This window comes from Drosophila navojoa, chromosome X, assembly GCF_054131105.1.
Source record: "Drosophila navojoa isolate 15081-1374.11 chromosome X, UAZ_NAV_1.0, whole genome shotgun sequence".
Taxonomy (NCBI): Eukaryota; Metazoa; Arthropoda; class Insecta; order Diptera; family Drosophilidae; genus Drosophila; species Drosophila navojoa.
The window spans coordinates 9,557,793-9,583,768 of NC_142895.1; the positions used below are offsets into that span (position 1 = coordinate 9,557,793).

At 43.2% G+C, this 25,976-nt stretch overlaps 3 protein-coding genes across 5 annotated transcripts in view; 1 reads left to right on the forward strand and 2 right to left on the reverse strand.

The window, feature by feature from the left end:
• Nucleotides 1-381: 381 nt before the first annotated feature.
• drd (drop dead) lies at nt 382-11,460 on the forward strand. Its single transcript, XM_018107588.3, has 9 exons — nt 382-1,157; nt 6,634-6,780; nt 7,580-7,833; nt 8,897-9,185; nt 9,256-9,601; nt 9,703-10,065; nt 10,167-10,483; nt 10,552-10,700; nt 10,771-11,460. The coding sequence occupies exons 1-9, from the start codon at nt 668-670 to the stop codon at nt 11,014-11,016; spliced, it is 2,601 nt and encodes an 866-aa protein (XP_017963077.1). The 5' UTR covers nt 382-667; the 3' UTR covers nt 11,017-11,460.
• Nucleotides 11,461-13,090: 1,630 nt separating this feature from the next.
• RpL37a (ribosomal protein L37a) lies at nt 13,091-13,851 on the reverse strand. The gene is made up of 3 exons (XM_018107642.3): nt 13,709-13,851; nt 13,375-13,510; nt 13,091-13,302 (listed from the first exon to the last, which is right to left on the reverse strand). Exons 1-3 carry the CDS (start codon nt 13,709-13,711, stop codon nt 13,160-13,162), a joined length of 282 nt encoding a protein of 93 aa, XP_017963131.1. The 5' UTR covers nt 13,712-13,851; the 3' UTR covers nt 13,091-13,159.
• Nucleotides 13,852-14,042: 191 nt separating this feature from the next.
• LOC108655778 (uncharacterized) overlaps nt 14,043-25,976 on the reverse strand; it is a 30,968-nt gene continuing 19,034 nt past the window's right edge. The window contains exons 4-12 of one of the 3 annotated variants that reach the window (XM_018107576.3): nt 22,476-22,688; nt 20,490-21,308; nt 20,249-20,428; nt 19,584-19,979; nt 19,037-19,520; nt 17,301-17,807; nt 16,167-16,268; nt 15,945-16,103; nt 14,043-15,378 (exon numbers count right to left, since the gene is read on the reverse strand). In XM_018107576.3, the coding sequence (XP_017963065.1) occupies nt 15,165-15,378; nt 15,945-16,103; nt 16,167-16,268; nt 17,301-17,807; nt 19,037-19,520; nt 19,584-19,979; nt 20,249-20,428; nt 20,490-21,308; nt 22,476-22,688 (3,074 nt within the window). In that variant the 3' untranslated portion in view covers nt 14,043-15,164. Of the gene's footprint in view, nt 15,379-15,944; nt 16,104-16,166; nt 16,269-16,970; nt 17,808-19,036; nt 19,521-19,583; nt 19,980-20,248; nt 20,429-20,489; nt 21,309-22,475; nt 22,689-25,976 lie in introns of those variants that run through there. The other 2 variants (XM_018107575.3, XR_016197356.1) reach the window with 2 other exon arrangements.

Sequence of the window (25,976 nt, forward strand, 5' to 3'; positions counted from 1 at the left end):
ACTTGGCTAGTTGGTTAGTTGGGGAAGCTTTGACTAATATATAAACAAAAAGCACGAGTTTCGCATTCGCGTCACGCAGCACAATGCAATCGACGACGACGACGACGACGACGACGACGATTCTTGACGAGATGTGCAGTCGCTCAAATTCGGTTTGCATTTGGTTTTGAAATGTTTTTTTCGGTTGGCGGCTAAAAAAGACCAGCGCGAAAAACACACCGACAGAGACAAACAGACAGAGAGTGCGAGAGAGAGAGAGACACACACACACACACACACACACACACACACATAGCCACCTGTTGAGCCGCCGTAAGCGCTTGGCTGAGCGGTCTTCGTACGCTTCGCGGCACTTGGACAATCAGTTGACGTTGAATGTTAGGTCTTGGCGGTCGCTGAATTATTTCGCTGGCAAACAGCAGCAATCACAACTAGCGCGCCGCTTCGAAACGAACCGAACCAAAATATTGAATATATCAATTTCGAATCGACCAAGAATTCGGCTAAAGAAAATACAAATTGAGTTTTGTGTGGCAAATTCTATTGAGATTTTCCGTTTGTGTTCTCGCCGCGTGTGTTCGATTCAGTTTTTGTTTTTTTTTTTTGTTATTTTTTTACATTGATATTATTTGCGGTTTGTGTTATGTGCAGCTGATTGGCTGATTGCATGCGCAAGGAACACATTTGCAGCGCTAGATTCGGTGCCTCGTTTCCTGCTGGGATGCGTTGCCAAATGCTGGCGCTACTGGCGCTGCTGTGCAGCTGCCTGGGCACGCGTTGCGGCTGCTGGGCGCTAGGTGGCGCTGCCGCCGCCGTCACACATCCCACGTGCAATCTGAAGGATAATTGCAATTTGGGCGAGAATCTACTAGCCGTGGCCGGCGATGGTGATCCCGTTGAGACGCACATTGCCTCCATTTTCGAGGATAAGGTCAACTATAGCCTCAAGCTGTTTGCGGACGATGCCAATGCGGCAACAACAACAACAGCGGCCAGCAACAGCGCCACAGCCACAACGGTGCTGGACGTGCTGCACGATGCGCTGGCCGCGGGCAATCTCAGTGAGCTCCATCATCACGCCATCAGCAACTACACGCTGCGGCAGTTGAGTGACAGGCGTGTGGAGGAGCAGGATCAGGCGGAGGAGGAGGAGCGCGGTAAGTGAAGCAAGCTGAACTAGAAGAGAGAGAGAGATGGGGAGAGGGGGGGGGGGGGGGGGGAGCAGTGTGCTGTAAGCCTGACAAATTTATGTTATTTTGAGGTAGATTCTCAGGAACTGGTAGATATTTATATTTATTTATATAGAAACTAATATATTTTTTCATAAATGCGCTATAGAGTTAACGACAAAAGCTGCAATAAAACTATATTAAATTAAAAAAATATATATATATTTTTTTTTAAAATATATTTTTATGTTAAAATATATTTTAGATAAAGTCTTTAATTTTTTTTTTTTTTTAGTAAAAACTGAAATTCCATTCCATTTCTAATAGAGCAATGTTTCATTAAATTTCGACAGCAACGCAAACGTTAAATTTCTGACAATCCCAAGTAACTCAGGAAAAAGTAATGTTAGAATTTGGTATATGGGTTTTTTTCGGTATTTTTTTTTTATTTAACAAAATTTTTTTATAGAACAAGTGAACATTCTATGCAAATTGTGTGTAAGACTTGAATGGGAAATGGGAATATGTCTGTGCATACACATAGGGTTATATTTAAGGAGCTCATGACTAAGGCTGACTTCGGCTACATTTCACTTCTGACAGATCCCAGGGTAACTTTACGCACAGCATTTGCAAATAAGAGAAACATATTTCATATGACTAAAAGTTGTTTCCACTCGGGACTTTCTCACGCCACCCACGTCGCACTTCACGCAACAAGCCGCGGGCGAAGTTGGCGATTCGATTTCAATTACAATTGTCATTTGTAGCTGTTAATGTAGAGAGAGAGATAGAGAGAGAGAGGGGAAAAGAGCGAGAGGCGAAAACTTCGAATGGACAAAGCCATCAACGGAGTTCAGCTGTCCCTTTGCGTATTTTTGCACAACACAAATGTTGCATAAAAGTTGCGCGTGCGTCAAATAAAATCAATTGCTCGATTACATATATATGGATGTACATACATATATCCAAGAGAGATAGAGACAGTCGGAAATACAACAGCTCTTGGCCTGACCATTCGTGGTTTGAGTCTTTGTCACAGCTGAGACCTAACACGTCCGCCATCAAGCCAGTTTAATGGTCACAAAGACCTCCAGGGTCAACTGTACGTGATCAAATCGAACCCTTGAACAAGAGCCACCCACAGCCCAATTCCAGAGAGCTCATCGTCGTCACATGAATCGGAGTTACGCGAATCGAAGTTAGCCAAATGCAACCATCATCAAGTTTATTTCTTGAGAACTCTGCTATTTCGTTTTTTAGGTCGTAAATTCTTGCACTTATTTCACCAGTTCATATACCATATGAGGTTAAGCTATGTAGATGATATTCGTATGGATTACTTATACTGATATTCATACTAGGAAGGTTTTAGAGAGGCTATTTATCAGATTTCAGAGCTCTAGCTATGTCAGTTTACACTTGGATTTGGATATGTTTTATAAATTTCTATATGATTATGCTATAAGTATGTGAATTGTTTTTATTTTCAACTAGGGTTTCTAAGTATAGGCATACCAAATTTCAATGCTCAAACTTTCCTAGTTTATGAGTTATAAATAGTTAGGCGCAAGTTATAAACACCCTAACTTTGTACACATTTATTTATATACAGAAGTAACGTCAGAATTTTCCATAAACTCAGCTCTCCAAGTCTTATTGTTTATTCTTTTCTTCATAATAAATATATCAAGATGTCTATACATACAGATATGGCATGTATTTATTTTCCTGCTTGTAGAGTACTTGATAATTTGCATACCAATTTTCAGAGCTCTTGAATTTAACGAGTCTTAAACTAGAAGCTACAATAAACAAAATTATCTCTTTTTTATAACTTCTTGGGTAGACCACATAATATACGAAAATTGTCAATAAGATGATATAGCGTTTATGATAAAGGGCACAAGTGTGATAAAAATGCTGATGTACGTACTACGTAGGTACGCTTGTACGTAGGCCGAGCCACTTGTTTGGCCTCAACTTCCGGCTCGATGCGTCACGGCTCTCCACTCACTTAACATCTCCAATTGGCTGGGTCTCTCCAGCTTCGTCTCACTCAGCCTCAATTGTTGCCTACGAATTCTTGCTAAAAGGTTCGGCCTCGCTGTTAAGTCTTAAGTCAAATAAGCGCAGTGGAAAGAAGCATTGTGCATCGGACCCGACATGGATTTAGTTTATTCTATATATTTATCTGTCTATATGTGCATATGTAGATCCCCGCATTAAATATTTAGCTCAACTCTCGAATTGCAAATAAGTGATCTAAGAAATTCGTAAATAAACAATGAACCAATTGTCAAATAATCACAGCTCTCTTTCTCTGTCCCTCTCTCACTGCCTCTCTCTCTCTCTCTCTTTCTTTCTCTATAAATTTGTATATAAGAGAAGTAGACAAAGCCTTTCTGTCTTTTTAGACATAGCCGATCATATTTCTCTCGCTCTTTTTCTCTCTCTCTCTCTCTCTCTCTCTCTCGGTTTGTTTGTCAGTATTTCTCTGTCTCTATCTCTCTCACTTTCTCTCTCTCTTCCTCTATCTCTCTCTCTTTCTCTTGATCTCTCACTCCCTCTCTCTTTCTCTCTCTCTCTCCCTCTCTCTCTCTCCCTCACTCCCTCCCTCTCTCTCGCTCTCTGTATAGATCTTTACATATCTAAGTCTCTAAGTTTCACTTCAATCCATATGTAAACACGAATATTCATTTATAAATAAACACTACCCACTCTTTTGGCGTTAATCAACACTAGATTGAAAGACCAAACTCATGTTACATGCGAATCTCAATGCTCAACTGTTGACCAAACGCTGTGAGTCACGTAAATGGCCAACTAATTGTTGGCAAACATGGTTTGGTCTGTTTGGCATTAAACAACACTGGACAAACATTACATGCAGCTAGCCACACGCTCAGCCTCGCAACTGCCATCGTGACTTTGGGCTTTTGAGCTGAAAACTAGTTGCTCAGGCATCGGGTCATAAAGCCTCAAGAGTACTTCGTCTCCGACTCTTTGATTATTGTTTACGATGACAATTACCATTTTATTCATGATGATGATGGCAATGATGATCCGGCAGAATGGTTGCTCAACACTCAGGAGCTCATCAACTGCAACGTTTATTAACCATATCAATCAGCGTTTAGATATTGCAAATAGAGTACTCAGAATGCCCATTCATAGTGAATGGCGATCGTAACAGTTGCTATAACTAATTGAGTATTGCCAAAGATAGAGCACACCCTGGTACGAGTCTACCATATGGTATTTAGGATTTTGGCTTGCAAAATTTACAACTTTTCGACTGAATAGCTCTTTTAATTTCTCAATAAACATGAATAAATTACATATAAATACTTTTTTCTATAGGGTATATCAGCTTAACTGCAAATTTCTTTAGTAAATATGCTGTTTTGGAGTAATGCTAATTGGCAGGCAACATAACAAAAACAGAAGAAAAGACAAAAAAAAAAAAAAAAAAAAAAAAATTCATTCATTTGATAAATCCACAGATCGATAAACAAAAAACAAAAAAATGCGTTGTCATGATCCGTTGCTAAAAAGAATTTGCAATTCTTGTATCATAAATCAAATAATGTAAGAATCAAGAGATGATAAACATATGGGAGAGCCGGAGGCAGAGATTGAGAGAGAGAGAGAGAGAGAGGAATAAAGACAATAACATAGAGAGAGGGCGATTGCTGTTTATGCTACGTTTCATATTCTGAATATCGATCGATATAGACCTAAAGTAAATATGCCATTATAATGCTACAATTATGAAACTGATAGTGATCCATCGATGCTGTATTACGCAAGCTGCGCTGTGCTCAGTTAATTAGCATTTCTTTAAGTACATTTGCTTCGTCTGAATTTTCAACTGACTAGACAACAGATGAGGATGACGAAGAGGCAGAAAAAGCGGGTTTAAAATCTTGTTACGATAGCAGCGATCGCATTTGTCATGCAAGGCACATTGTTCGGTCTGCCCAAACTAAAGATTTACGAGTACCGATTGGCCATAGAATACTCAATTCTTCCTTGTCTAAAAGTCTATATAGATGTACATACATATAAATAGTCGGGAATGAATATACAAATGCCTACACTGTTTGCATAATTCAGAGATCTAGGGCTTTGAATTACTTAGAAAATTAAATGAAAACAGAAATAATATTTCGATTCATATACGCTTAAATATCGATCTATATCATCATAACTTAAAAAAAAAAGTAAATAAATAAAATTCAACTATGCTGACTCTATAATAGCCCATTTAATTCTAGATAAAAACTATAATATTTCGATCAAATTATCGATAGCTAAATAACTATCGATCACCATTTTCATCACACCATGGATCCGGGCATACTGCAGTCGCTTACACCCGCCTAGTGGTCGTGTGTCCGTCCATTCGTCTGTCTGGCTCACAGCTGCTATTTTAGATTTCATTGCGGATTATCGCATATGCATATAGAATATGACGACAGGGGCTTAATGAGATTCCGCAGTCTTCGCTTGTCGTCGCGTGTCTGACGCATTTTCACTGTTTGGGAACTGCCCAGTTGAGCAACAACGACATCGGCAGCCTGCCATCTCCCCAGACCCTCGTTTGGTTGCCACGCCTGGCGACTTCGACAGCCCCAAGACGGATGCAGGCGGGCAATATAGCTGACAGATTTGTCGAAGCGACTCGCATGGAATGGCAAATGAGTAGCACGCTGAAGATTTTAAGCTTAGAGCATAAATGAGCTGAATAAGAAGAAGAAGAAGAAGCAGCAGCAGCAAGCAGCAGCAACATCGACAGACGACAGTTCAACAATGATAATGATAATGCTAATAAGAACAAAGCTCAGCGATTGCGTACTGAAATTCGAATTCGAATTCAAATTCGAATTTGAATCGAAATTGGGCTGGGGTCTCCGTTTAGCGTTGGCACGCACGCATGCCATAGATAATAAATAATAATAATAATAAAAAACCCAAAACATTAATGAAGGCAGCAGCCGAAGCAGAAGAAGAATAAGTTTAATGGCAGCCAAATTGCGTGGCGCCTCATTAGCAACAATTTCTATGCAGTCAACAGCTGTTGGCCTGCAGCGTCTCGGCGTCGCGTTGCCAACTGCGGTTGACATCAGTTCGCTTCCTGTTTGCGGGCACGCGTCGCTTTAGCCAAAAAGGCTGCCAACGATCAATCAATAAATTTATCAATGAACTAAGCGTAATGCATATAAGAGAATCATAAAAATAGTAATAAATGCTTTTTCAATAGCAAATTGCCATTAATTTATTTCTTTATTTCAAATTTGAGCTCCTTTGGCGCGCTGTGATAAAGTTGGCAGCTCCTTAAATGCTGCAAATGTCAGCCAATCGCAGTGCCCGCCGCTAGAGGGCGGCACCTCAAACATGACTGCAAATTCGAATTAGCTTGGAATTCATTTTAAATTTTATGCTTTTATTTATTTTACAGTTTATTTGTACAACATTGGCAAACGCTTCTTGGCCTTTTCGCAGCCTTTCGATGCCGCCCGTAATCCGAATGCCTCGCCCCTTTGTCGCGCCCACATGCGACGATATATGCAGGCGTTAAACAATTTTGATCTGTGGGCCTTGAAAAGTAAGTATCCGAGTGCACTGTGAATATATGTATATGTGTGTGCGTGTGTATGTGTGCGCTTTGTGGCAGCTCGGCTCAGAATTCGAGTCATTGCCAACCGGGCTAAGAGGCTGGCGAGAATCGCAGACGCGACGACATGAATTGAAAGAGTGCAAAGTCAAATGAATCAAATAATCAAGTTCTGAAATTGTAAACATATATATAAACACACACACATGTGTGTGCATATGTGTGTGTGTGTGTCGTGCGGCTAAAGTGAAGGTCAAGCGTCGAACTTTACCCACATTTGCGCGAATCAAGCAGCGACAGCAGCCCCAATGTCAAACGCAACAGCTGAATTTAAGCCAACTGCAGCAAATTGCAGTAGCAGCAGCCGCAACAACAACAACGACTGCAACATAACAACAAAGACTGTGCGAACTTGGCCCCAAACTGCGACCAGCTGGCTGCATAGAACTAGAGCCGAGCGCGTGACACGTGAAATGCACGAATGATCGTTAAGTTGTAGAAATAGACAAATACTACAAAAAAAAAATAACTGGCAAATTCTATATACATATGTCTTAATATTGATTCCATATTAACATCTATATATTTAATTACATTAATATACAAATTATTTAATTTTGCTTGCGTGCGTGCTATCGGCTCGTGTATGTTGCTGTCCATCTCCAATCAGAACGCGATGCGCTCGCGCGCTCTCATTGAAATCACAGTCAAGGTCGCAGCTTTGTTGTTGCTGTTGTTATTGTTGCCTGTGATGATGGGGCAGTCTCAACTAATAAGCTCTTTCTTGCAGTGCACGACGCTAGCGGCAAATTGAACTCGGGCATTCTCAATGGCAACATCAACCAGCTGGGCGACTTCGATCAATGCATGGGCATACAGCAAACATTCGATGACGGCACCGATGGCAGCGCGGCGAATTCACCGCTGCGCGGCCAATACTGTTTGGCGTATGCACAGCCAGTGCTGCCACACAAATCGAAGCGTCTGCAGGCATTCTTCGAGCTACTGCAATCGCACGGGCCCTTCCGCAGCGAATTCAATGACGTAAGTAAGGCACGCGGGCGCCATATATGGGACATATGCAAATGACGGGTAGCAGTTGACCGAGTGAAAGCGACAGATTAGTGTCGCGCTCGCTCATTTCAATTTAATATTGGCATGACAGTCATTTACAGATTCTCGGCTTATCTGGGCTTAACCTAGGTTTTTATTAGTACTTATAACTACTTACATACATATACATATTTTGTATGCCTTTTATGTGCATCGCTCAAGTTCGTTGGCCAATTGATGCATTCGAAGTTGCGCGGCTAGCACGTGACTGCGATTGCAATTGGATTAAAGCCAATAATGGCGACTATACTCAGTTACAAACACACACACACACACATACAATACATATACATATGTATGTATGCTTATACATGTTTATTTGTATGGTATGTCTACTTAGGTGCGGCACCATTTATATGTATGTACATACATATACATATGTATATGTATGCATACACATAGTATATAGAAATTATCTCAGGATAGATAGTTAGTTGCGCTTTCATTCAAACGATTTCGCCGCGTCGTTGGCGTAAGCGAGATGGCAACAACTTTGCGGCAAGTTCGACATTGAACTTGGCGAAAAGTACGAGCAAAGCAAAGCTAAATATTCGATTTGATGTCGCCACTCAAAAAAGCTAAATAGAAAAAGCGTAGAGAGAAAACGCTGATTGTCATAATATGTTAATCAGCGACCAGCCAAACGGCTTAGGTTCAGTGAACCTCATAAAGCGGTTTCTATTTCTTATTAAGCCTGATTTGATGACGGTTTTGATCTGCGTTGTAAGAAATTCTTGTAAATTTAGCATCGGAATCCAAAAATTCTTGGCCAGTAAACTTAATGATGCGCACATATATCACATATGTATATTCTATATACATACATGTCTCTCTCTCTCTCTCTCTCTCTCTCTCTCTCTCTCTCTCTCTGTGTCTTGCCTTCCTATTGGCAAATATTTCGATTTCAAAACGAGATTAACTGTGATACTGTGAACAGGATGTGACTAGACCCACTCATTATCCGTCTCTTTCATTCTCTTTCCCATTCTCCCAGCCTGGACATCGTGTGCCTCGCTATTCATTGGTCAATTGGGGCATCTGCGTGCCATCGGGCTGCACGCATCGGGACGTCGAGTACAGTGTGGCCGAGTATTTGCGCAACCAGACGACCGCCACGGGCATCACGTTCCAAGTGCGCGTCGAGCCGAAGATGTGCCAGGTGCGCGATCCCCAGCCCTGGGACCGCAACACCACCTGGGCGGTGCGCTTCTTTGTGCTGGTGCTCTGCGTGGCCGTTCTCTCCACGGTGTACGATCGCAGCACCAAGACGCAGGCGAAGCAGAGTAAGTGCAGCAGGCCATCAGATTCTATTTACATCGATACTATATATGCTGCCACTGTATATCCGTGTAGATGAGTGGTGTACGGCCTTCTCGCTGGACAAGAATCTGCGCTGGCTGTTCAGCACGAACAGTTCGCCAGGCGACATCGAGGCCGTGCATGGCATACGATTCCTGAACGCCATGATGCTCATCTTCTCGCACAAGTCGATGGCCATGTTCTTCAATCCGTACAACAATCGCACGGCCATGTCGGAGAGCCTGGGCCAGCCCTGGACGGTCATCGGACGCGCCGCCTCCCTCTACACGGACCCGTTCCTACTCTTCAGCGGCATGTTGACGTCCTATTCGCTGTTCGGACGACTGATGAAGCACCAGCCGATACGCTTGAAGAACGAGTACATCAGTCGCCTGATGCGGTAAGTGGGGAGGACTTCATACTTTACTCATCATGGCAGGGTATTTGCTAGTCGACTACTTGGAATCGTTTTCATATTTTGCAATTCTCTTATCTCTCCAGCATCGTGCCGCCTCTGGCTGCATTGATACTCTTCTGCACCTATGTCCTGCCCCTGTGGGGCTCCGGACCGCAGTGGAACCTGGTGGTGGGGCATCATGCGGACATTTGCAAGCAGCATTGGTGGCGCAACCTGCTCTTCATCCACAACTACTTCGGCTTCAGCGAAATGTGCCTCACCCACACCCACCATCTGGGCATCGATACGGAACTGTTTGCCGTGGCGCCGCTCTTCATCTTCCTGCTCTGGCGCTGGCCACGTCGCGGCCTGCTCGCCCTGCTGTTCCTCTGCACGATAGGCACGGCGGCCCGCTACTATACGACCATTGTGAATCAGCTCTCCAACTATATATACTTTGGCACCAAGTGAGTAACGGTTAACCCTATACATATTGCTGATGATTTCCCTTCCTATACTATATATTGACCTCTCTCTCTCTCTATCTCTCTCTGTTTGTCTCCGTCAGCATTCAGCGTCTGTTCCGTACCGCGGACTACATGTACTCCTTCCCCCCGCACCGCTCGACGGTCTACATCATGGGCATCCTGCTGGGCTACGCGCTGCGCAAGTACCAAGGCGTCCAGCTGAGTCGCCTGCAGCTGCGCCTGGGCTGGCTGGCAGCGACCGTCTGTGTGCTCGCCTCCCTGTTGGGACCCGCCCCGATGGGGCATATTAGCTACGTCTATAACTCGACCCATGCGGCGATCTATGCAGCCTTTGCTCCGATTGCCTGGTGCCTGTTCTTCTCCTGGATCGTGTTCGTCTCACACAATGGCTACAAGAGTGAGTGAATTGGCATGCAGCCCCTCCACATTGCTCGACTAAACAATACCCTGTCTCTCGTAATACAGATAAGCTAACCAGATTGTTCAGCTGGCGCGGCTTTCAGGTGTCCACGAAGCTGTCCTACGCCATTTACCTCACCCAATTCCCCGTCTTCTTCTTCAATGTCGGACGAAGACGTCACATACATCACTATTACAACTTTATCTCGATTATTGTGAGTAGATGCTTGATCTATTTATTCGGGAATAAATCACTAATCTCCTCCTCTTTTTCCACTCTTTCAGCTCGATACCAACGAATTTATCTCGATCTTTCTGGCCTCCGTAGCGCTAACGGTGCTCTTCGATGCGCCCTTCCAGAACCTCAAGAAGCTGCTCATCAAGCGCCCAGCCAGCAGCCCGGCGATCAAGCCCAAGACGCCGGCGACGACGTCCAGCACTGCCTCCCAGCTCACGGATAGCCCACAATTGCAGGAGCATCCGTCAACAGATCCGCATTCGCATTCGCATCCGCATCCGCATGCCGATTAGCCAAATGCCGTCGGCGTGTGTTTGTATTTTGTAAATTTGTCTTAGCATTTAGTCGCAATGTATTTAATTCGCCTAAGCCGACGCCCGTACACCCTACCGCCCATTCCTGTGCGCATATACCCACTGCCCGAACACCCTACCCTTAGTGATAGTGAAACGCTTTATACGTTGTAAATTGTACTTTTAGTCATTACGAAAAGAGAGAGATAGCAATAGCTTGTTCTTTTTTTTTCATAGTCATAAATTAACCGATCGCTGCTTTTTTTTTTATTGTTTTACCATCATCCTGCTTTGCTATAAAGTCTCTATATATATATACGATATACCTAATTGTAAGCCAGGTCGAAAGCGCTTTATTTTATTTGTACTTTAATTTTTACTATTTTGTTTCTCCTACTCTAATAAAATCGTGCAGCACGTACATATACTGTACTTTTGACAATATCAGAGTTGTTGTTTTTAGTGGAGTCTACTGTCGGGCGCAATTCATAAAGTGTGGCCTGGTATTTACGTACATGCGTATATGAAATTGCACTGCTTGCAAGCAGTCATTATTTTGGTTAATTGCTCAAGCAAAGAAGGTACCTGAGATGTTATGAATGCATACATTAAAATATCAACCCCATTCCTTGTACAGCGTACCTACTATTTATAGCTATGCCGATAATATCTCAGATCAAAAGCATAATCGTTTGTCGAATCAGTTTAAAATATCAGATCGGTGCTTCAAGCGAATGAATATTAGCATCAATTGTCCACAGGCTCATATTATATTCGCCATTACACCCCATCATCCAATACAAAAGTTTTCTGGACTGAAAATAATAATAATTAATATTGAACTTACATCTAAAGACAAGAAAAAAAAATCAAATAAGCTCTAGCAATTCAGCTTGAGGTTAAAAGTCACATTTCCGAATTGAGCAAACAAGCTGATACTAGATTAATTCAGCCAAATGTTTCGTATTGCTGCCAAGACCCACTCTAACAAACTGTGTATACTACAAGTAAACAGATTGACGAAGAGCATACATATATTGAATATGCCTAAAAAACACAAAAACTGGACCTGGCCAAAGAATACCTCAAAGATCTAGCCTCCTAGGTTTACTAGAAAACTAGACTATACGAAACACGTCTAAAATCAAATTTGAATGACGATATAAACATGAGCTATACATTATAGTTACCTATATCGAAATGTGAACATCAACAGGCACTGAGACAGAATAGAAATGCATAACACTCATATATGTATGTATAGTATTAAATGAAATATGTATAGTACTACAAGAAAGCCTCCATTCTCGTTTATCTGCTTCATACATACAATTGGCATACAGCTCCCTAAATAGATAACAATATCACAACAAGCAGTATGTTCGATTTGTTTAACTAGACAAACTGTATTACAAAGTAAGTACCAGGGAACCACTAAATCCAGTGTCGATTGTCCAACTGGGTATTGTCAACGAATCAGAATGCAAAGGCACCAATTGAATTACAGTAAATGCTTCCAAGCGCCAAGGCAGTGCGAGCGAGCCAGCAACATCATTGCTTTTTACAACATGCTCACACATACAATTAAACAGAATTCGCCGCGATGTGCTTATGCTTCCAATTGGATTATTCCAGGCATAGCAACAGTTGTGGAAGGTAGCCAAAAATGTTTTCCTATTGAACGTGTCACAACTTGCATGCCCTTAAGCTCTGACTCTGCTAATCCAGTGCAGCTGTAAGCCAGAGAAGGTTGCGTAGCATGGCAAAAAAGGGTGCCGCAACAACGAAGCACGGCCAGCGTAAAGCCAGCCACGGTGCTCAATTGCAGCTCACAATAAAAAAAAAGGAGCACAACAAAAAAATAAATCAATATAAATAAAAAAAACTAGTCAAATTCAATTAGCACATTTATATAATTTTTAGCTGTTTTCACTTGTTGTTGCGGCGCCTTTTGAGCCTGATACATTTCAATTTTTCTTACACAATTCCACAGAAAAAAATAAGCACATCTTTTCACTTAAAGAAAAAAATTAAAATTTATTGACTCCAACCGATGATTGGGCATTTTACTGTACTGCTGCTGCTGATGCTAATTTGTTGTAGTTAATTAGAGCGTTTGCGGCTAGCCCAGTTAGCTTTGCGCCTATTTGCCGGACTGCGCCTTCTTGGGCTTAGCCTGGGTGCCTTCGCGGAATCCGTTGCGGAAACGACGACGAACAACCTTCAGATAGCTCATGCGGCCAGTGCCAGTTGTCTTCCTCCTCTTAGCCTTCACGGACCAGTTGTCTAATAAGATTGACACATAATTAGTATTGGCCATATAGGAGAGGGGGGAAGTTGGGATGTGGGTGAACTTACATGAACGCAACTTGGCTGCGGGGTAACCACATTGGGCGCAAGTGGACTTCTGAATGTGATAGGAGGATCGGCCACAACGACGGCACAGGGTGTGCGTCTTATTGTGGCGTTTACCAAAACTCGAGGTACCTTTCGTCTGTAAACAAAGAGTTGAATTAGTATTTTGCAGCACTTTATTATTAGTTGTGCCAATTTATCAATTTCAGTAGAAACACTTGGAGCGAATTTTGCACCAAATATATGTTTGGTTTTCATTTAAAAATATCCCCGGATGCTTAAAGAAATTGACGATTTTATTTTGGCTTTGAACGTGGATAAATTTTCGTTGACGTACCATCTTGTGTGGCGAACGCTCGTAGAAGAAAGAGCGAAAGAGAGGCGAATCAAGCGAACGTCAATTTGACAGCAGCTGTCGCACAAACATGGCGTGCTAACAGGGTTGCAAACGTTACGGCGTCACCTATCGGACAACTTTATTTATCGATAGTGCGCAGGCATGAGTGCGCTTAGTCTAGTTGGAGCGCACAGCGCCTTTTTACGTTCTTGGACAATAGGTGGCGTGCTAGTAACCAAGGCGCGTAATTCAAATTTGTATTCGTTTGCTTGCTGTTAAATGGCTACTGGCGCTCAATTCAAAATACAAAATCAAAAATCAAACAAGCAGACTATTTAGTTAAAATGATCATTGTTTTATTTATGAAATAAATTATTATTATTTACATTGGAAATAATGCACGAAATACAAATAATATTGCATACTCAGCGGCTTTTTGCATTCAATATACATACATATATAAAAAAAAACACAAATCTTTCGCCTAATCCAAAAAAAAAAAAAATTACGCACTCAAAACAAAACACGTTAATTACACATATGAAAAAAGTAAACTATATAAAGAAAATGTATGTGTGTGCGTGTAAAATGGAACTAAGTGCAGAGATAAATGTAAATTGATTTCGAATATATTTTAGTGGAATATTTTTTGTCGTTTGCTTTTCTTGCCTTCAATGGCACGCGTACTACAATATTATTTATTCATCTTGTGATTTGTGAGCAATGGTTGGGGTTCTCTAGGGTATGCTACGTAACTAAGTAAGAAGTTGCGACTATGCGCAAGTCGATTTGGCCTAATTGCTTTCGCGCTTTAGGCTAAACCAAGTTGCACATAATTTCTGCTGTGGTCTAAGGATCGGTTGAATTCGGTATATTATTTACGGTGCATCTTCTTACTCTGCTCTTCAACTAAATACTAAGTTATATAAAAAACCGCGCCACGCCTCGCCTCGCCTTCATGTACCTTCGCTTCTTCTGTTTCTTTTTTATCAACTAATTCATAAAAAATTTTAACTAAAAACGAGAGGGGGACTCAATCGAAAACTAGTTATGTTTATATATAGGGATCTTCGAGTACACATATATATATATATAAAGATATAAATATGTATATATGTATATAGTAGCTATTGACTTTTGCAAAAGTTTCAAGAATTCCTTAGGCTCTAATATGTATCTCCCACTTCTGCTTTTCTTCCGCTTTCTCTTTTTTTTTCCTTTTTTTGTATTTTTTGTTGTTTTTGTTTTGTTTCTTGCTATAAACAGAAAGTTTTGAACTACAATCGAAAGCTCAATTCGAAATCCGACAAAAAATTGCAAGCAAAAAAAAAAAATTATAATAATAGAAATTTGTTCAGGCTCCGTTCGCTTCGATTGTTGCGATTGCTACGATAGCTTTCGATAGTTGCTATCGTTTCTATTGCTCCTCCACGCTGATGGTGATGATCATGGTTGGTCAATAGTGTCCGCCACCACCGCCGGCACCGCCCCCGCCGCTGTGCCTGTGGTGCTCGCGCCGCCCGGCGGACTGATCCCTATCGCGATAGTCGCCGTTGCGTGAGCTGCTCTTGTGATGATGGTGATGATGGCGCTTCTTCTCGCCCTTCAGGCACACATCCGAGACGACCATCTCCGAGTTGTCGCGCATGCCGTAGTTGTCCCGGCCGCATCTGTCAATGGAAAGTTAATTTTAGTTTTATTTTGTGAATCAGCGTGAATCGTACTCGAGAGCTTAACATGCAGTTTGCCATACAGTTTAACACAGAGATTAGTGATTTGTCAGTCTGTTAATGTTTATTTTAGATAGTAATATTTATTTCTTAACTGAAAGCTTGGAATGTACTTTAACATATACGTTAACATGAAGTTGCATATCCAGCATTATATTTCGAATTTAATGTGTATTTAGATAGTTCTGGAATTGAAATTTAGTCTGCAGTAAGAGGTAGTTTGTCATTCAGCTTGTTATTCTCTATGACATGCACTTTGAAAGGCAATTTGACAGACAGTTAAAGTAGTAGTAGATAGATCTAGTGGAACTACATACTTGAATTTGAATTTAACGTGTACTTTGGCAACTACTTTGACATCTACTTCTTTGCATTTATAGAGATGTCCTCAATTTAACTTTAACATGCACTTTAACAAGTACTTCTATACAGCTCACTTCCGAAACACTGAGCATAAACTGACTTGACAGTTTATCCATTGATGGCAATAGTAGAAGAGCACTCACCTATCCAGATTCTCCCGGGAGCGTTGCATATTGTCACGCAAATTGTCGCGAGAGCGCGTCATGCTGGGCGGATCGAGCGTCTCCTTGCGGCGCAGCGCATTGTGTGAGCTGTTCTTTGAGGCGGATTCGTGCAGGTTTTCCCACGCCTGGCGGTAATATCTAGAGAGGTAGAGAGACGCTATAGCTGTGAGCATTTCGAGTGGTTTTGAGTGAGTAACAAACCTATTGAGGCCATTGCGGGAGCCGGAGGTGGAGCTATCGAAGCTGGCGACCGTGTTGCAGTCGGGTGAGGCACGATGGCGATAATGCTGTGTGGTGCGGTTTCTAAGATACCGAGAGTGAGAGAGAGACAAAAAAAAACGAGAGAAATAGAAGAAATATTTTGATTAGTTAACGTTCAAAGTTAGAGCGACAAGTGCGAGAGGACGCTACGAGGAACACAACTAAAGGGTGTTAGTTACACAAAACAGACAAGGAAAGACAGAACACACAAAGACAGAGAAAGAGAGAGAGAGAGAGAGAGATAGTGAGTGAGATATTGAGAGAGAGAGGGAAATAGAGTGTGCAGGAGATTAGATACAAATAACATACAACAAAGTGAGCAATGCAAATGAGATGAAAGAGATCGACGGAAAGTGCGTGCAGTGTATGAATGAGAGAGATAGGCAGACGAAGAGAAATATAGAGAAAGACAGAGAGAAAGTGCAGGCGAGTGTATGATTGTGTATGAGTGTGTGTGTGTGTGTGTGTGTGTATATATGTGTGGGTGTGGCCCGACAACAGCTTGAGTTTGATTGACTGAGTGATTCATTGATTGATTGATTGATCGATTGATTGATTAATGATTGACTGATAACAGCAAATGGCGGGCAGCCCTCACAGCACTCATTTCCGATGCTCCAAATGTGTTTGCTATTGTTGATTGATTGACTGATTGATTGATTGAGCCTGTTGACTGAGCGTGTTTTGTATATTGTGTGGAGAGTATGTGTATTGTTGTTGTTGTTCTTGTTGTTGGCTGCTTACATTTGTGTGTTAATATGGCCGTGTTGCGGTTTGATTGAAGGCACACTCTTTCGTTTCGATTGACTGATTTGATTGATTGAATTGCTTTGATTGAATTGCTTTGATTGATTGTAGTTCGTCTTTGGCACACGTTCACATTACGTTCGCAGGTAGTCTTCGGTTTTGGTTGCTTCATTTCACATCGTTTCGTTTCGTTTCACATCGTTTCGTTTCATTTCTATTTATCATCATTTCACTTCTTTGGTTTGAGCTAATTTCCTCTCGCTCATTGTTCTTAGGTTGTTTCTATCTTTCTCTTTCTCTCGCTCGCTCGCTCGCTCGTCCATTCACATGTGACTGCTGCTAAAGAGGCCCGCTCGCGCCCTATAGCCACGCCCATAGGTGCTCAGCTCCCGCCTCGCCAGCTTCTGGTCCTCGAAGGGCAGCGCGAGGACGCTGTACCACAGCGATGGTGGCGCCTCGCAGCGCGTGCTGGAGCTAATGCTGCCATAGCCATCGCCAAAGAGTCGCATGTGGTAGCCGCCGAGCAGGCCGCCACCCGCACCACCTGCACCACCCTTGCTGCTGCCGCGCGTCAGCTGCGCTGTCGAGGCATAGCTGGTGGCGCTGGTGGCTGTGGCTGTCGCATAGCTGGGCAACCGATTGGGTGGTGCAGCACGGTGGTGCGACTGCGACTGCGACTGCAACTGCTGCTGCTGACGTTTGTGGTGCGGATGGGATCTCGACTGCTGCTGATGATGCGGGTGGAGCTGATGGTGCCGCTGGTGGTGATGGTGGTTGTGTTGATTGTAATTGGTAAAATGTTTGGCGAGGTGGCGCCGTTTGCTGTTCGGGGTGCTGACGAATGATATTTGCCGAAGAGACAGAAGAGAACGAAAACGAAAACGAAAAAAGAGAGTTGTACAACAAAAGAAAGAGAAAGCGTATCGATGTATGTGTCTGTGTGTGTGAGTGAGTGAGTGAGTGAGTGTGAGTGATGTGTGTGTGTGAGTGGTGCAAGTGTGCGTTGGACTGAGAGGCAGAAAGAGAGAGAGAGACAGAAGGAGAGAGAGAGAGAGAGTGAGAGCTAGCGCAAGAGTGTAAGAGGGAACTCTGCTCTACTCTCCGAATATGTACAAATATGGGAGATATACAAATGAGAGAGAGAGAGAGAGAGAGAGAGAGAGAGAGAGAGAGTGCAGGAGCGAGGGAGAGCTTAAAAGCTGGATGAGATAGATAGAATGATAAAGAGAGAAAGAAAAAGGGACAAACAGCCAGAATGAGTGAGAGTGAGAGAGGGGGAGCAAGGCCAGTTATAGTAGGTGGAGAAGACAACAACATCAACATCAACGACAACAACAACAAATCGCATTTTGAGTTTGTGAGAAAACAACACTGGAGTGGAAGCAGTTACAATTACAGGGTATACAGTTGGAAATGGAGTATATAGTTTGGTGTAAATTTTTGTGTGTTTCTTATTTTATTTTCTTTAAAGGGAACTTAAAAATATAAATAGAAATACTTTAAAATATCAGCAAAGCGCAGCCTATTAGTCTCTCCATGGCTTATGTAAGACCTATCAAATAATATGCACTAAGCTAGGATTAGTTAAGCTTTTCATATTCATATAACTTGTTCTCATTTCATTCAAGATTTCTTCAATGTCTGTTCAATACTTTAATATCAATATAAAATTTAAATGAATTTTATTTAATGTTCAGCTTTTCATTCAATTTATATTTCAATTTTATTTGAAGTCTCTTTAACTGAAAAGTGAATACTTGAATTTTTACTCTCAATTGCCGCATTCAATATTTTTTCTCTCAATTTTCATTTCAGCTTTCAATTCCTGCTTTCAATATCTCTATTCAATATCTGCTTTCAATTTCCATTTCAATTGTGAAATTCGAGCTGCAAAATGAGAATTCATATTTTAGTTTCTGCTCTTCAATTTCTGCTTTCCGCTTTCAACCTGGTTATCTATTCAATTTCGCCTTCAATTTTGGATGATTTCATAGACTTGTGACTGATTTTTCTGCTCGAATTCGAATTTTTATCAAGTTTCAATGGACTGTTTGGGCACTCACCTTCTGACCAGGATGACGATCGTCGTGATGACAGCAGCCAGGAAAACGAAGCCACCAAAGGCGCCCAGAGCCACAATCGCTCCAAGATTGAGCTTGGCCTCTTTGGTCTCCTTGCGATCGGGATTGTCGACGGCAAACGGAATGTTGACATTGGGCGATTGATTCTGTCGAATGTTGACGCTGTCCGCAATCTCATTGTCCTGCGGATGCGAGTTGAGTATGATCTGCTGGGTATTCCGCGTGGTCGTCTCCAGCGTGGGTCGAGTACGGGCCGGAGTCGGAGCGTAAGTGGACACGGGTCCAGGCGCATGCTGTGTAGTGCTGCTGCTGCTGCTCGAGCTGGAGCTGCTGGTGCTGTAGCTGGTGGGTGGCGTGCTGCTGGGCTTCTTGGGTATGAGCACGGGTCGAACGGTGCGGCGGGGCGGAAACTCTTCGCGCACAGTACCGGGCACCGGCACATTGACAATGTCCTCTTCGGAGTCGACTGCGATGGGAGGAAATACAGAGATGACACCGCCTCTTTCTCTTGCTCTCTGCCGTTACTCACCTTCGCCATTGATCTCCACCTGTGGCGTGCTGTGTGGATAGCTGGCGACTGTGCTGGGCGTGGCACTGCTGCTGCTGGTGCTTGTGCTAATGGGCGGACGGTAGGCGGGCGTGCGACTCGTGCTGGCCGTGATCTTGGGCCTGAACGGAGGCAGCGAGGACGTCGCAGCCGTCGAGGGCGGTGACGGTGGCGTGGCCAGCGTAGAGGGCTCCAGTTTGATGCAACGCGGCAAGGCGCTGCTCCACTGGCCAGTGGCCAAGCAGGTGAGCACACGCGGTCCCTCCATGCGGTAGCCAGGCGGACAGCTGATCTCCGCCTTGGAGCCGTAGTAGGTGCCGTTCGGGGCGCTAATGATCGTGTTGTAGTAGTTGCCCGGCAGCGTATCACACTCGACAACTGAGAGAGAGATAAAGTGAGAGAGAGAGAATGAGTGAGTGAGTGGGAGTAGTGGTAGAGATAGAGCTAGAGGTAGAGGTAGAGGTAGAGGTAGAGGTAGAGGTAGAGGTAGAGGTAGAGGTAGAGGTAGAGGTAGAGGTAGAGGTAGAGGTAGAGGTAGAGGTAGAGGTAGAGGTAGAGGTAGAGGTAGAGGCAGAGGTAGAGGTAGAGGTAGAGGTAGAGGCAGAGGTAGAGGTAGAGGTAGAGGTAGAGGTAGAGAGGAGCCTTACTCTCGCAGCGTGGCGGCGGTCCGTTCCAGCGCTCGTCAAAGTCGCAGGTGAGCAGCGCGCGTCCAATCATCTCGTAGCCCTCGTCGCAGGCATATTTAACCAGGCTGAGGTATCCGACGGTTCCATTGAGCAGTGCATACGAGCCGTGGGCAATGCTGGCGGGCAGACCGCATTCAATGTCTGCAAGTGGACGGTGTTAGAGTATAGAGTATAGCTATAGGAGCAATGTGGCTCTACTTACATTTGCAGACGGGCGGAAACTCGTTGTAGAATCCCGTTTCGAGGCAGGTGCGCGTCGCCGGTCCCACCAGCAAGTGGTTCGGATCGCAGCTGTATTTGATCTGGGCGCCCACTTCGTAGCCGTTGAGTGCGATCATGGTCGAGTTGGGCGGCTGCTCGGGTCGGCCGCAGGTCTTGGGCTGATGCTGGCAGATGAAATTGAGCAGAGTATTGCAATTGGTGTCGCTCCAGAGCCAGCCCTTGGAGCCATCGAAGCGGGCGCAGTCCTCGTCGCCGCCGGGATGATTCCAGAAGGAGACGGTCAGCTCATCGCCGTTGACCCACTTCCAGCTGCTGCGGTCGCTGCCATCGCGCACAGCGCCCATCCAGTACTGGGAGCTGACGTCGCTGCGATGGCGACGCCACAGCTCCCAGCTGATGAAGCCCTGCAGGGCCGGGTTGCTCTCGCTGATCAGGGTGCCGCCGCGCGAGCGACAGAAGGACAGCGCATCGAGGAAATTCAGCGGCTGGCGATTGTAGAAGATGTAGCATTTGCCATTGTACGAGGCCAGAGCGCCGGGCGGCTGGTCCCGGAACGTGGGACAGCGCTCGATGGGCAGCGCCTGATCCGTGTAGACGAACGCCTCGCATATGGACAGCGGATTCGGTGTGTTGTTCTCCAGATGCACGCTGACAAAGGCGCCCGGCATGGGCGGATTGCAGGGCAGGAAGAGCGGCTGGCCGGCCTCGAGGAGGCCGGTGAAACGATTGCATATGGGATTCGTGCCCAGGTCGGGACGATTGTTGCCCACGCGCACCACAATCGTAGCGGGTTTGTTGCCTGTGGCAATGAGAGCAGAGCAGAAGACACAATCAGATGGGCAAGTGTGTGGCATGCAGCATGCGGCATGCAGCATGTGGCGGGTCAGCCAAGTTCAGTGCGCAGTGAAAGTAATCATAAATATTCGGCTTGCGTTTGTCTCCCCTCCCCTCCCCACATCCCCCATCGACGTCACAGCCAGGCCCTGCCAGGCAGCTGCACCACTGAGCCACTGCAAAATCACATAACACATTTTTTCGTCTTCTTCTGCTTCTTCTTCTCCGTCGTCTTCTCGGTGGCTGCCACAACTTGTTGCAGCCAAGTGAAAGCATTTGCCTGACTTGTTTGTCTACCCTTTCTCCCTGCCACTCTGTCCACCCCTCTCCCTCTCCCTCTCGCTCTCTGTCTCTGTCTCTGTCTCAACTAGCTCTGACAGTTGTTTGCCTTAGCCGTGGGTTTTTGGGGGCTACCCTTTGTGGAACCTGCGAACCCGTCAGGCGACTTCGTGCCGCATTCGCCAGCGCCAGCGCCTTCGCCTGCGCCTTCGCCACCAACTGAAATCGGACAGCTAAGTGAGCATTCAATCTGGTTGACTGTGCTCCACTTGAAGTGGATTCAATTTCGTCTTGAACTCAAATTAGAATACTCCAATTGAGCTAATCGTGGCAATGGACATAATAGTTCTTCGCCAAGGAACTCATTTTACTTCTGCAAACAGTGGACGTCAGACTGGGACTTACTCCTATATTATCTGATGAATCTATGAAATATATGTACTCTTTCTTCTTTTTATAGTCAACTCAACTGTCTGACTATATTTGCTCTACTCTGTTGAAATTTCTTCAACTCCAACTCTACTCCCGACTCCTATTGATTTATAGACCACTTCAGGTCTTGAGCATGCTCCTTTCGAGAAAAATTGTGCTTCCAGCTTGGCAAAGCCAAGACTCATCTAACGTCTTAGCTTCCTTTTATGAGTACCCAACAGCTACGAGCACCGTCTGTCAACAACTAATATAATCATTATTGCTTACTCTATAGCTACTTCAATAGTAATCTCTGACAGGAAAGCTTTTGCTTAGTTCTAAAGTTCTATTTGTCCCTAGCACAAGCTTAAGCTCTCGTTAACTGCTTCAGTCTTAATGTTATATCTGTAAAATCAATTTTTTTTTTCGGCAGACAACTTACCGCAACAGGATTTGCCAAAGTCCAGACGCACCAGCTGCACCATATAAGGCTCCAGCAGATTGACATACCACCAGGGCGAGCGTTCAGGTTTGGTTAGCGAACAGGTCTCCGGCGTGAAGAAGGCGGAGGTGGAGCCATCGATGGCCTTCTGTGGTGCACCGGCGCCCTCTGTGGATATCTGCATTGGCGCCTTGCCCGCGGCCACGTTTAGCACTAACGAGATGAGAAATAGTTCAAGATAGTTGAGATTAAATCGATGGCGAATTAAGATTTCAAAGGTTCTTCGAAGAGTGCGTTGGGCACTCAAATCAAAGGCTTTTGTCTTATTGTTTTTATTTCCCAGACCCCGGCAAGGTCCATAGAAGTTTGGCCAGGGCTAGCTCTGTGCATGGCCCTGACACGCTTTCGGTACGCCAACAAAAGCCAAAGACCTATACAAGAAACAAAAAAAGTTCTCTCTACCTGCAAAATTTGTCAAGTTAAAGTCACAAACTCGACAGACCTTCTAGCTGGCTAGTAACCAATTAGTGGCTAGAACCCAGCGAGTGTTACAAGGCCCAAAGCTAATTGTCTGTGTGTGTAAGAGATTGGCAAACGATAAAAGTACCCTCGAATTGAATCGTATATCTAGGGGGTAAATGAGATTTTGTCTATCAAATTCAAGGGTTTGACTTATGCATCGATAATATCTCATTGGCAGAACATAATTTTCAATAATCGTTACTTATCGATAGTGAATATAAAGATATGAGCATATCGATAGGCTTTTCTTATGATCAAATAGGAAGAGTTATATCAAGTTGAATGAGTCACGTTGCTCTTGAGCTACCTTTTCTATATCCCTTATCACTGCTTGGCTGCTCTCAATCTCTGGCCAAGCGTCTGCTCACATGTAGTTTATCCGTTGTTTAATTAGTTACAGGGTATCACACTTATTTAAGCAAAAGTGAAATTTGGACTTTTTTTTACCAACTTTTTCTTTCAACTGCTTGTTGTTGCTTGATCTTAATTACATTGCTACGCACTGTGTGCGAGTGTGTGTGTGTGTGTGGCAGCATTGAGAGATTCATTAATCAGATGCATCTGTCGGATAAAGAAGGCACACCGGCTCACTTGGCTCCACAGCTAGGCAGTCAGCGGCTCATGACGCGCTCTCAGATCGCAGATCGTAAAAATCTTCTGTAGTTATTTTTTTTTCTCTCTCTTTCATTTTATGTATTTTATTTCAACCGACTTTCTACAGTGAGCAGCAACTGCTGCGAGTTATCTACGCTTATCTGGCTGGCAGGTGCCGCTCTTGGTGGCACTTCCAGCTCCATTTCCATTTCCATTTCCATCTCTATCTCCATTTTCAGCGTCAGCTTCGACTTCAAGTTCAAGTTTCAGCGTTAATTAAGTGCCCAGCTGAAGCGAGTTGTTTGTTGTTGACAAATGCCTTCGATTTGGTTGAACCACTTCGTTTCAATTTCTTTGTGATCCGAGTACTTTTAAAATTGTTGTTGCTCACGCAATTAGTTTGCATTTTTGACCTAGACTTGACTTTCGATTTCAATTTAATATTAATTTTAATTTAATTTCAATTAAGTTCAACATATTATTCAACTAAATTCTTATGATTTCTTTGACTAAATTGAATTGTTCTATTCTGTTCCATTCTATTTTTATTCAATTTCAGTTGCAAGTTTTAAAACAATTTGAACTCAATTCAATTTACTCAACGTGCTGGTCAACGCCTGTTTCACATTTCAGCTTACATTTGGAACTAATATGATTTCAATTAATTTTCAATTCGATTTCCCGGCAATCTTCAATGCAGTTTACTTTTATATTCTTTGACCTAGTTCGCATTTAAAGACTTAACCTCTTCAGTTACTCTTTCAACTTTAAACTCACTTTTCAAGACTTTCCAACTGTGACAAATGCCTGTAGAAGTGCGCCCTACTTCTGTTTCAATTTCGATTTTCAATTAACCACAATTTCCAATTTGATGTTGGGCCTCTAGCTTTGGAGTTTTGCAGCACCGCCTGCTGTGTCATCAGGTTCCCAATCATTGCGTTCACATTCAATTTGGCGCTATGCTCTTTCGATTCCCATTCAATCCAGCCATTGTTCAATTAATCAATGAAACCGACGATTCGTACCGCCGGCTGTGGATTGCCATCATTCAGCCGGCTGCCGCAAGCAACGCCAATTTGTCTGCAGGGCGCAATTTACCACTCGAAAATCAGTGACAGCCGTAAGTCAACAAAACGCAACGAACATAAAAATAAAACCGTTAACGCTCTGTAAGCAAGTCTTACAAATCTGGGAAACGTAATGACAACATTTGACATACCGACCAAATCGAACTTTGAGCTCACTGAAAACCGAATCCAATCGCCTCTATTAGCAATCAACTCAGTCGATGATCGATAAGCACAACTTGATATTGGCCTGACCAAACATGTGAATGTAAGTGGCTAACATATTTACAGATATCCAAAAGAATTTTCCCTAGTTCTTCTAGCATCGGCATCATCTGCTTGCCTTGCTTTTCATTCAGCTGCAGCAAACAGGCAAACAGGTTCGCCCAGCGACGACCAAAAATATGCCTCTAAACAGTTATGTAAACTATTCATGAGCAAATGAAAAACTAGTTTCACATTGCGTGGGCGTAGGTAGCTAAACGTTGCGTTGTGAAGAACCATTTGTCAGAGCCCGTGCTTGGAGAAGATGGGCTGCCTAAGTAGCCATAGAAAGGTTCAAGGCTGACAGACAATGAATTCGGATTTGATTGAAATTGAATTCAATTCTTATCTCAATTAAATGAGTTACTCCACTGATATACTTCAATTCAAGTTACTTTAAATTGATTTTATAAATGAACAATTTTTGAAGTTTTTATCTCAATTTCAATAAGCAAATTTCAAATTTAATTTCAATTGTGATTCCATTTCTATTCGACTTTCGTTTAATTTCGTAGTTATTTTGTTTTATTATAATATTACACTTTACATTGATTGCTTTCGTAGCTCATGTTAATATTATCATGTTAATATTATTTTTTTTAAATTTTCAGTCGATTTCCATTCAATTAAAATCACATTTTAAGCCATTGAATTGAATTAAAGTTAAATGACTTAGTTGTTGGACTTGTTAGTCTAAATCGTCAATCTAAACAATTAAATCAGAATTTTATCTGATATTCAACTCATTAGTTTTTACATTTAATCTTATTAAATTTTCTTACAATTTCCCTTTAGATTTCATTCAATTTGCACCGAACTTAAATTTGAATTTAATTTCTATTCAATTTCAGTTCAACTCTGTTTCAATTGCAGCTTTCATTTCGATCAAAATTTAATTGATCTTAAGCTACATTTGAAACTAGTTTGACTTAAATTGAAATTTCTATTTTGTATTCCATCCATTTCAGTTTCGATTCGAGCACGACTTGCGTGAGCCGTGGCTGCTGTCAATCAATTTTCACGTTGTTTGCCTAACGGGCGGAAGTTGCAGTCT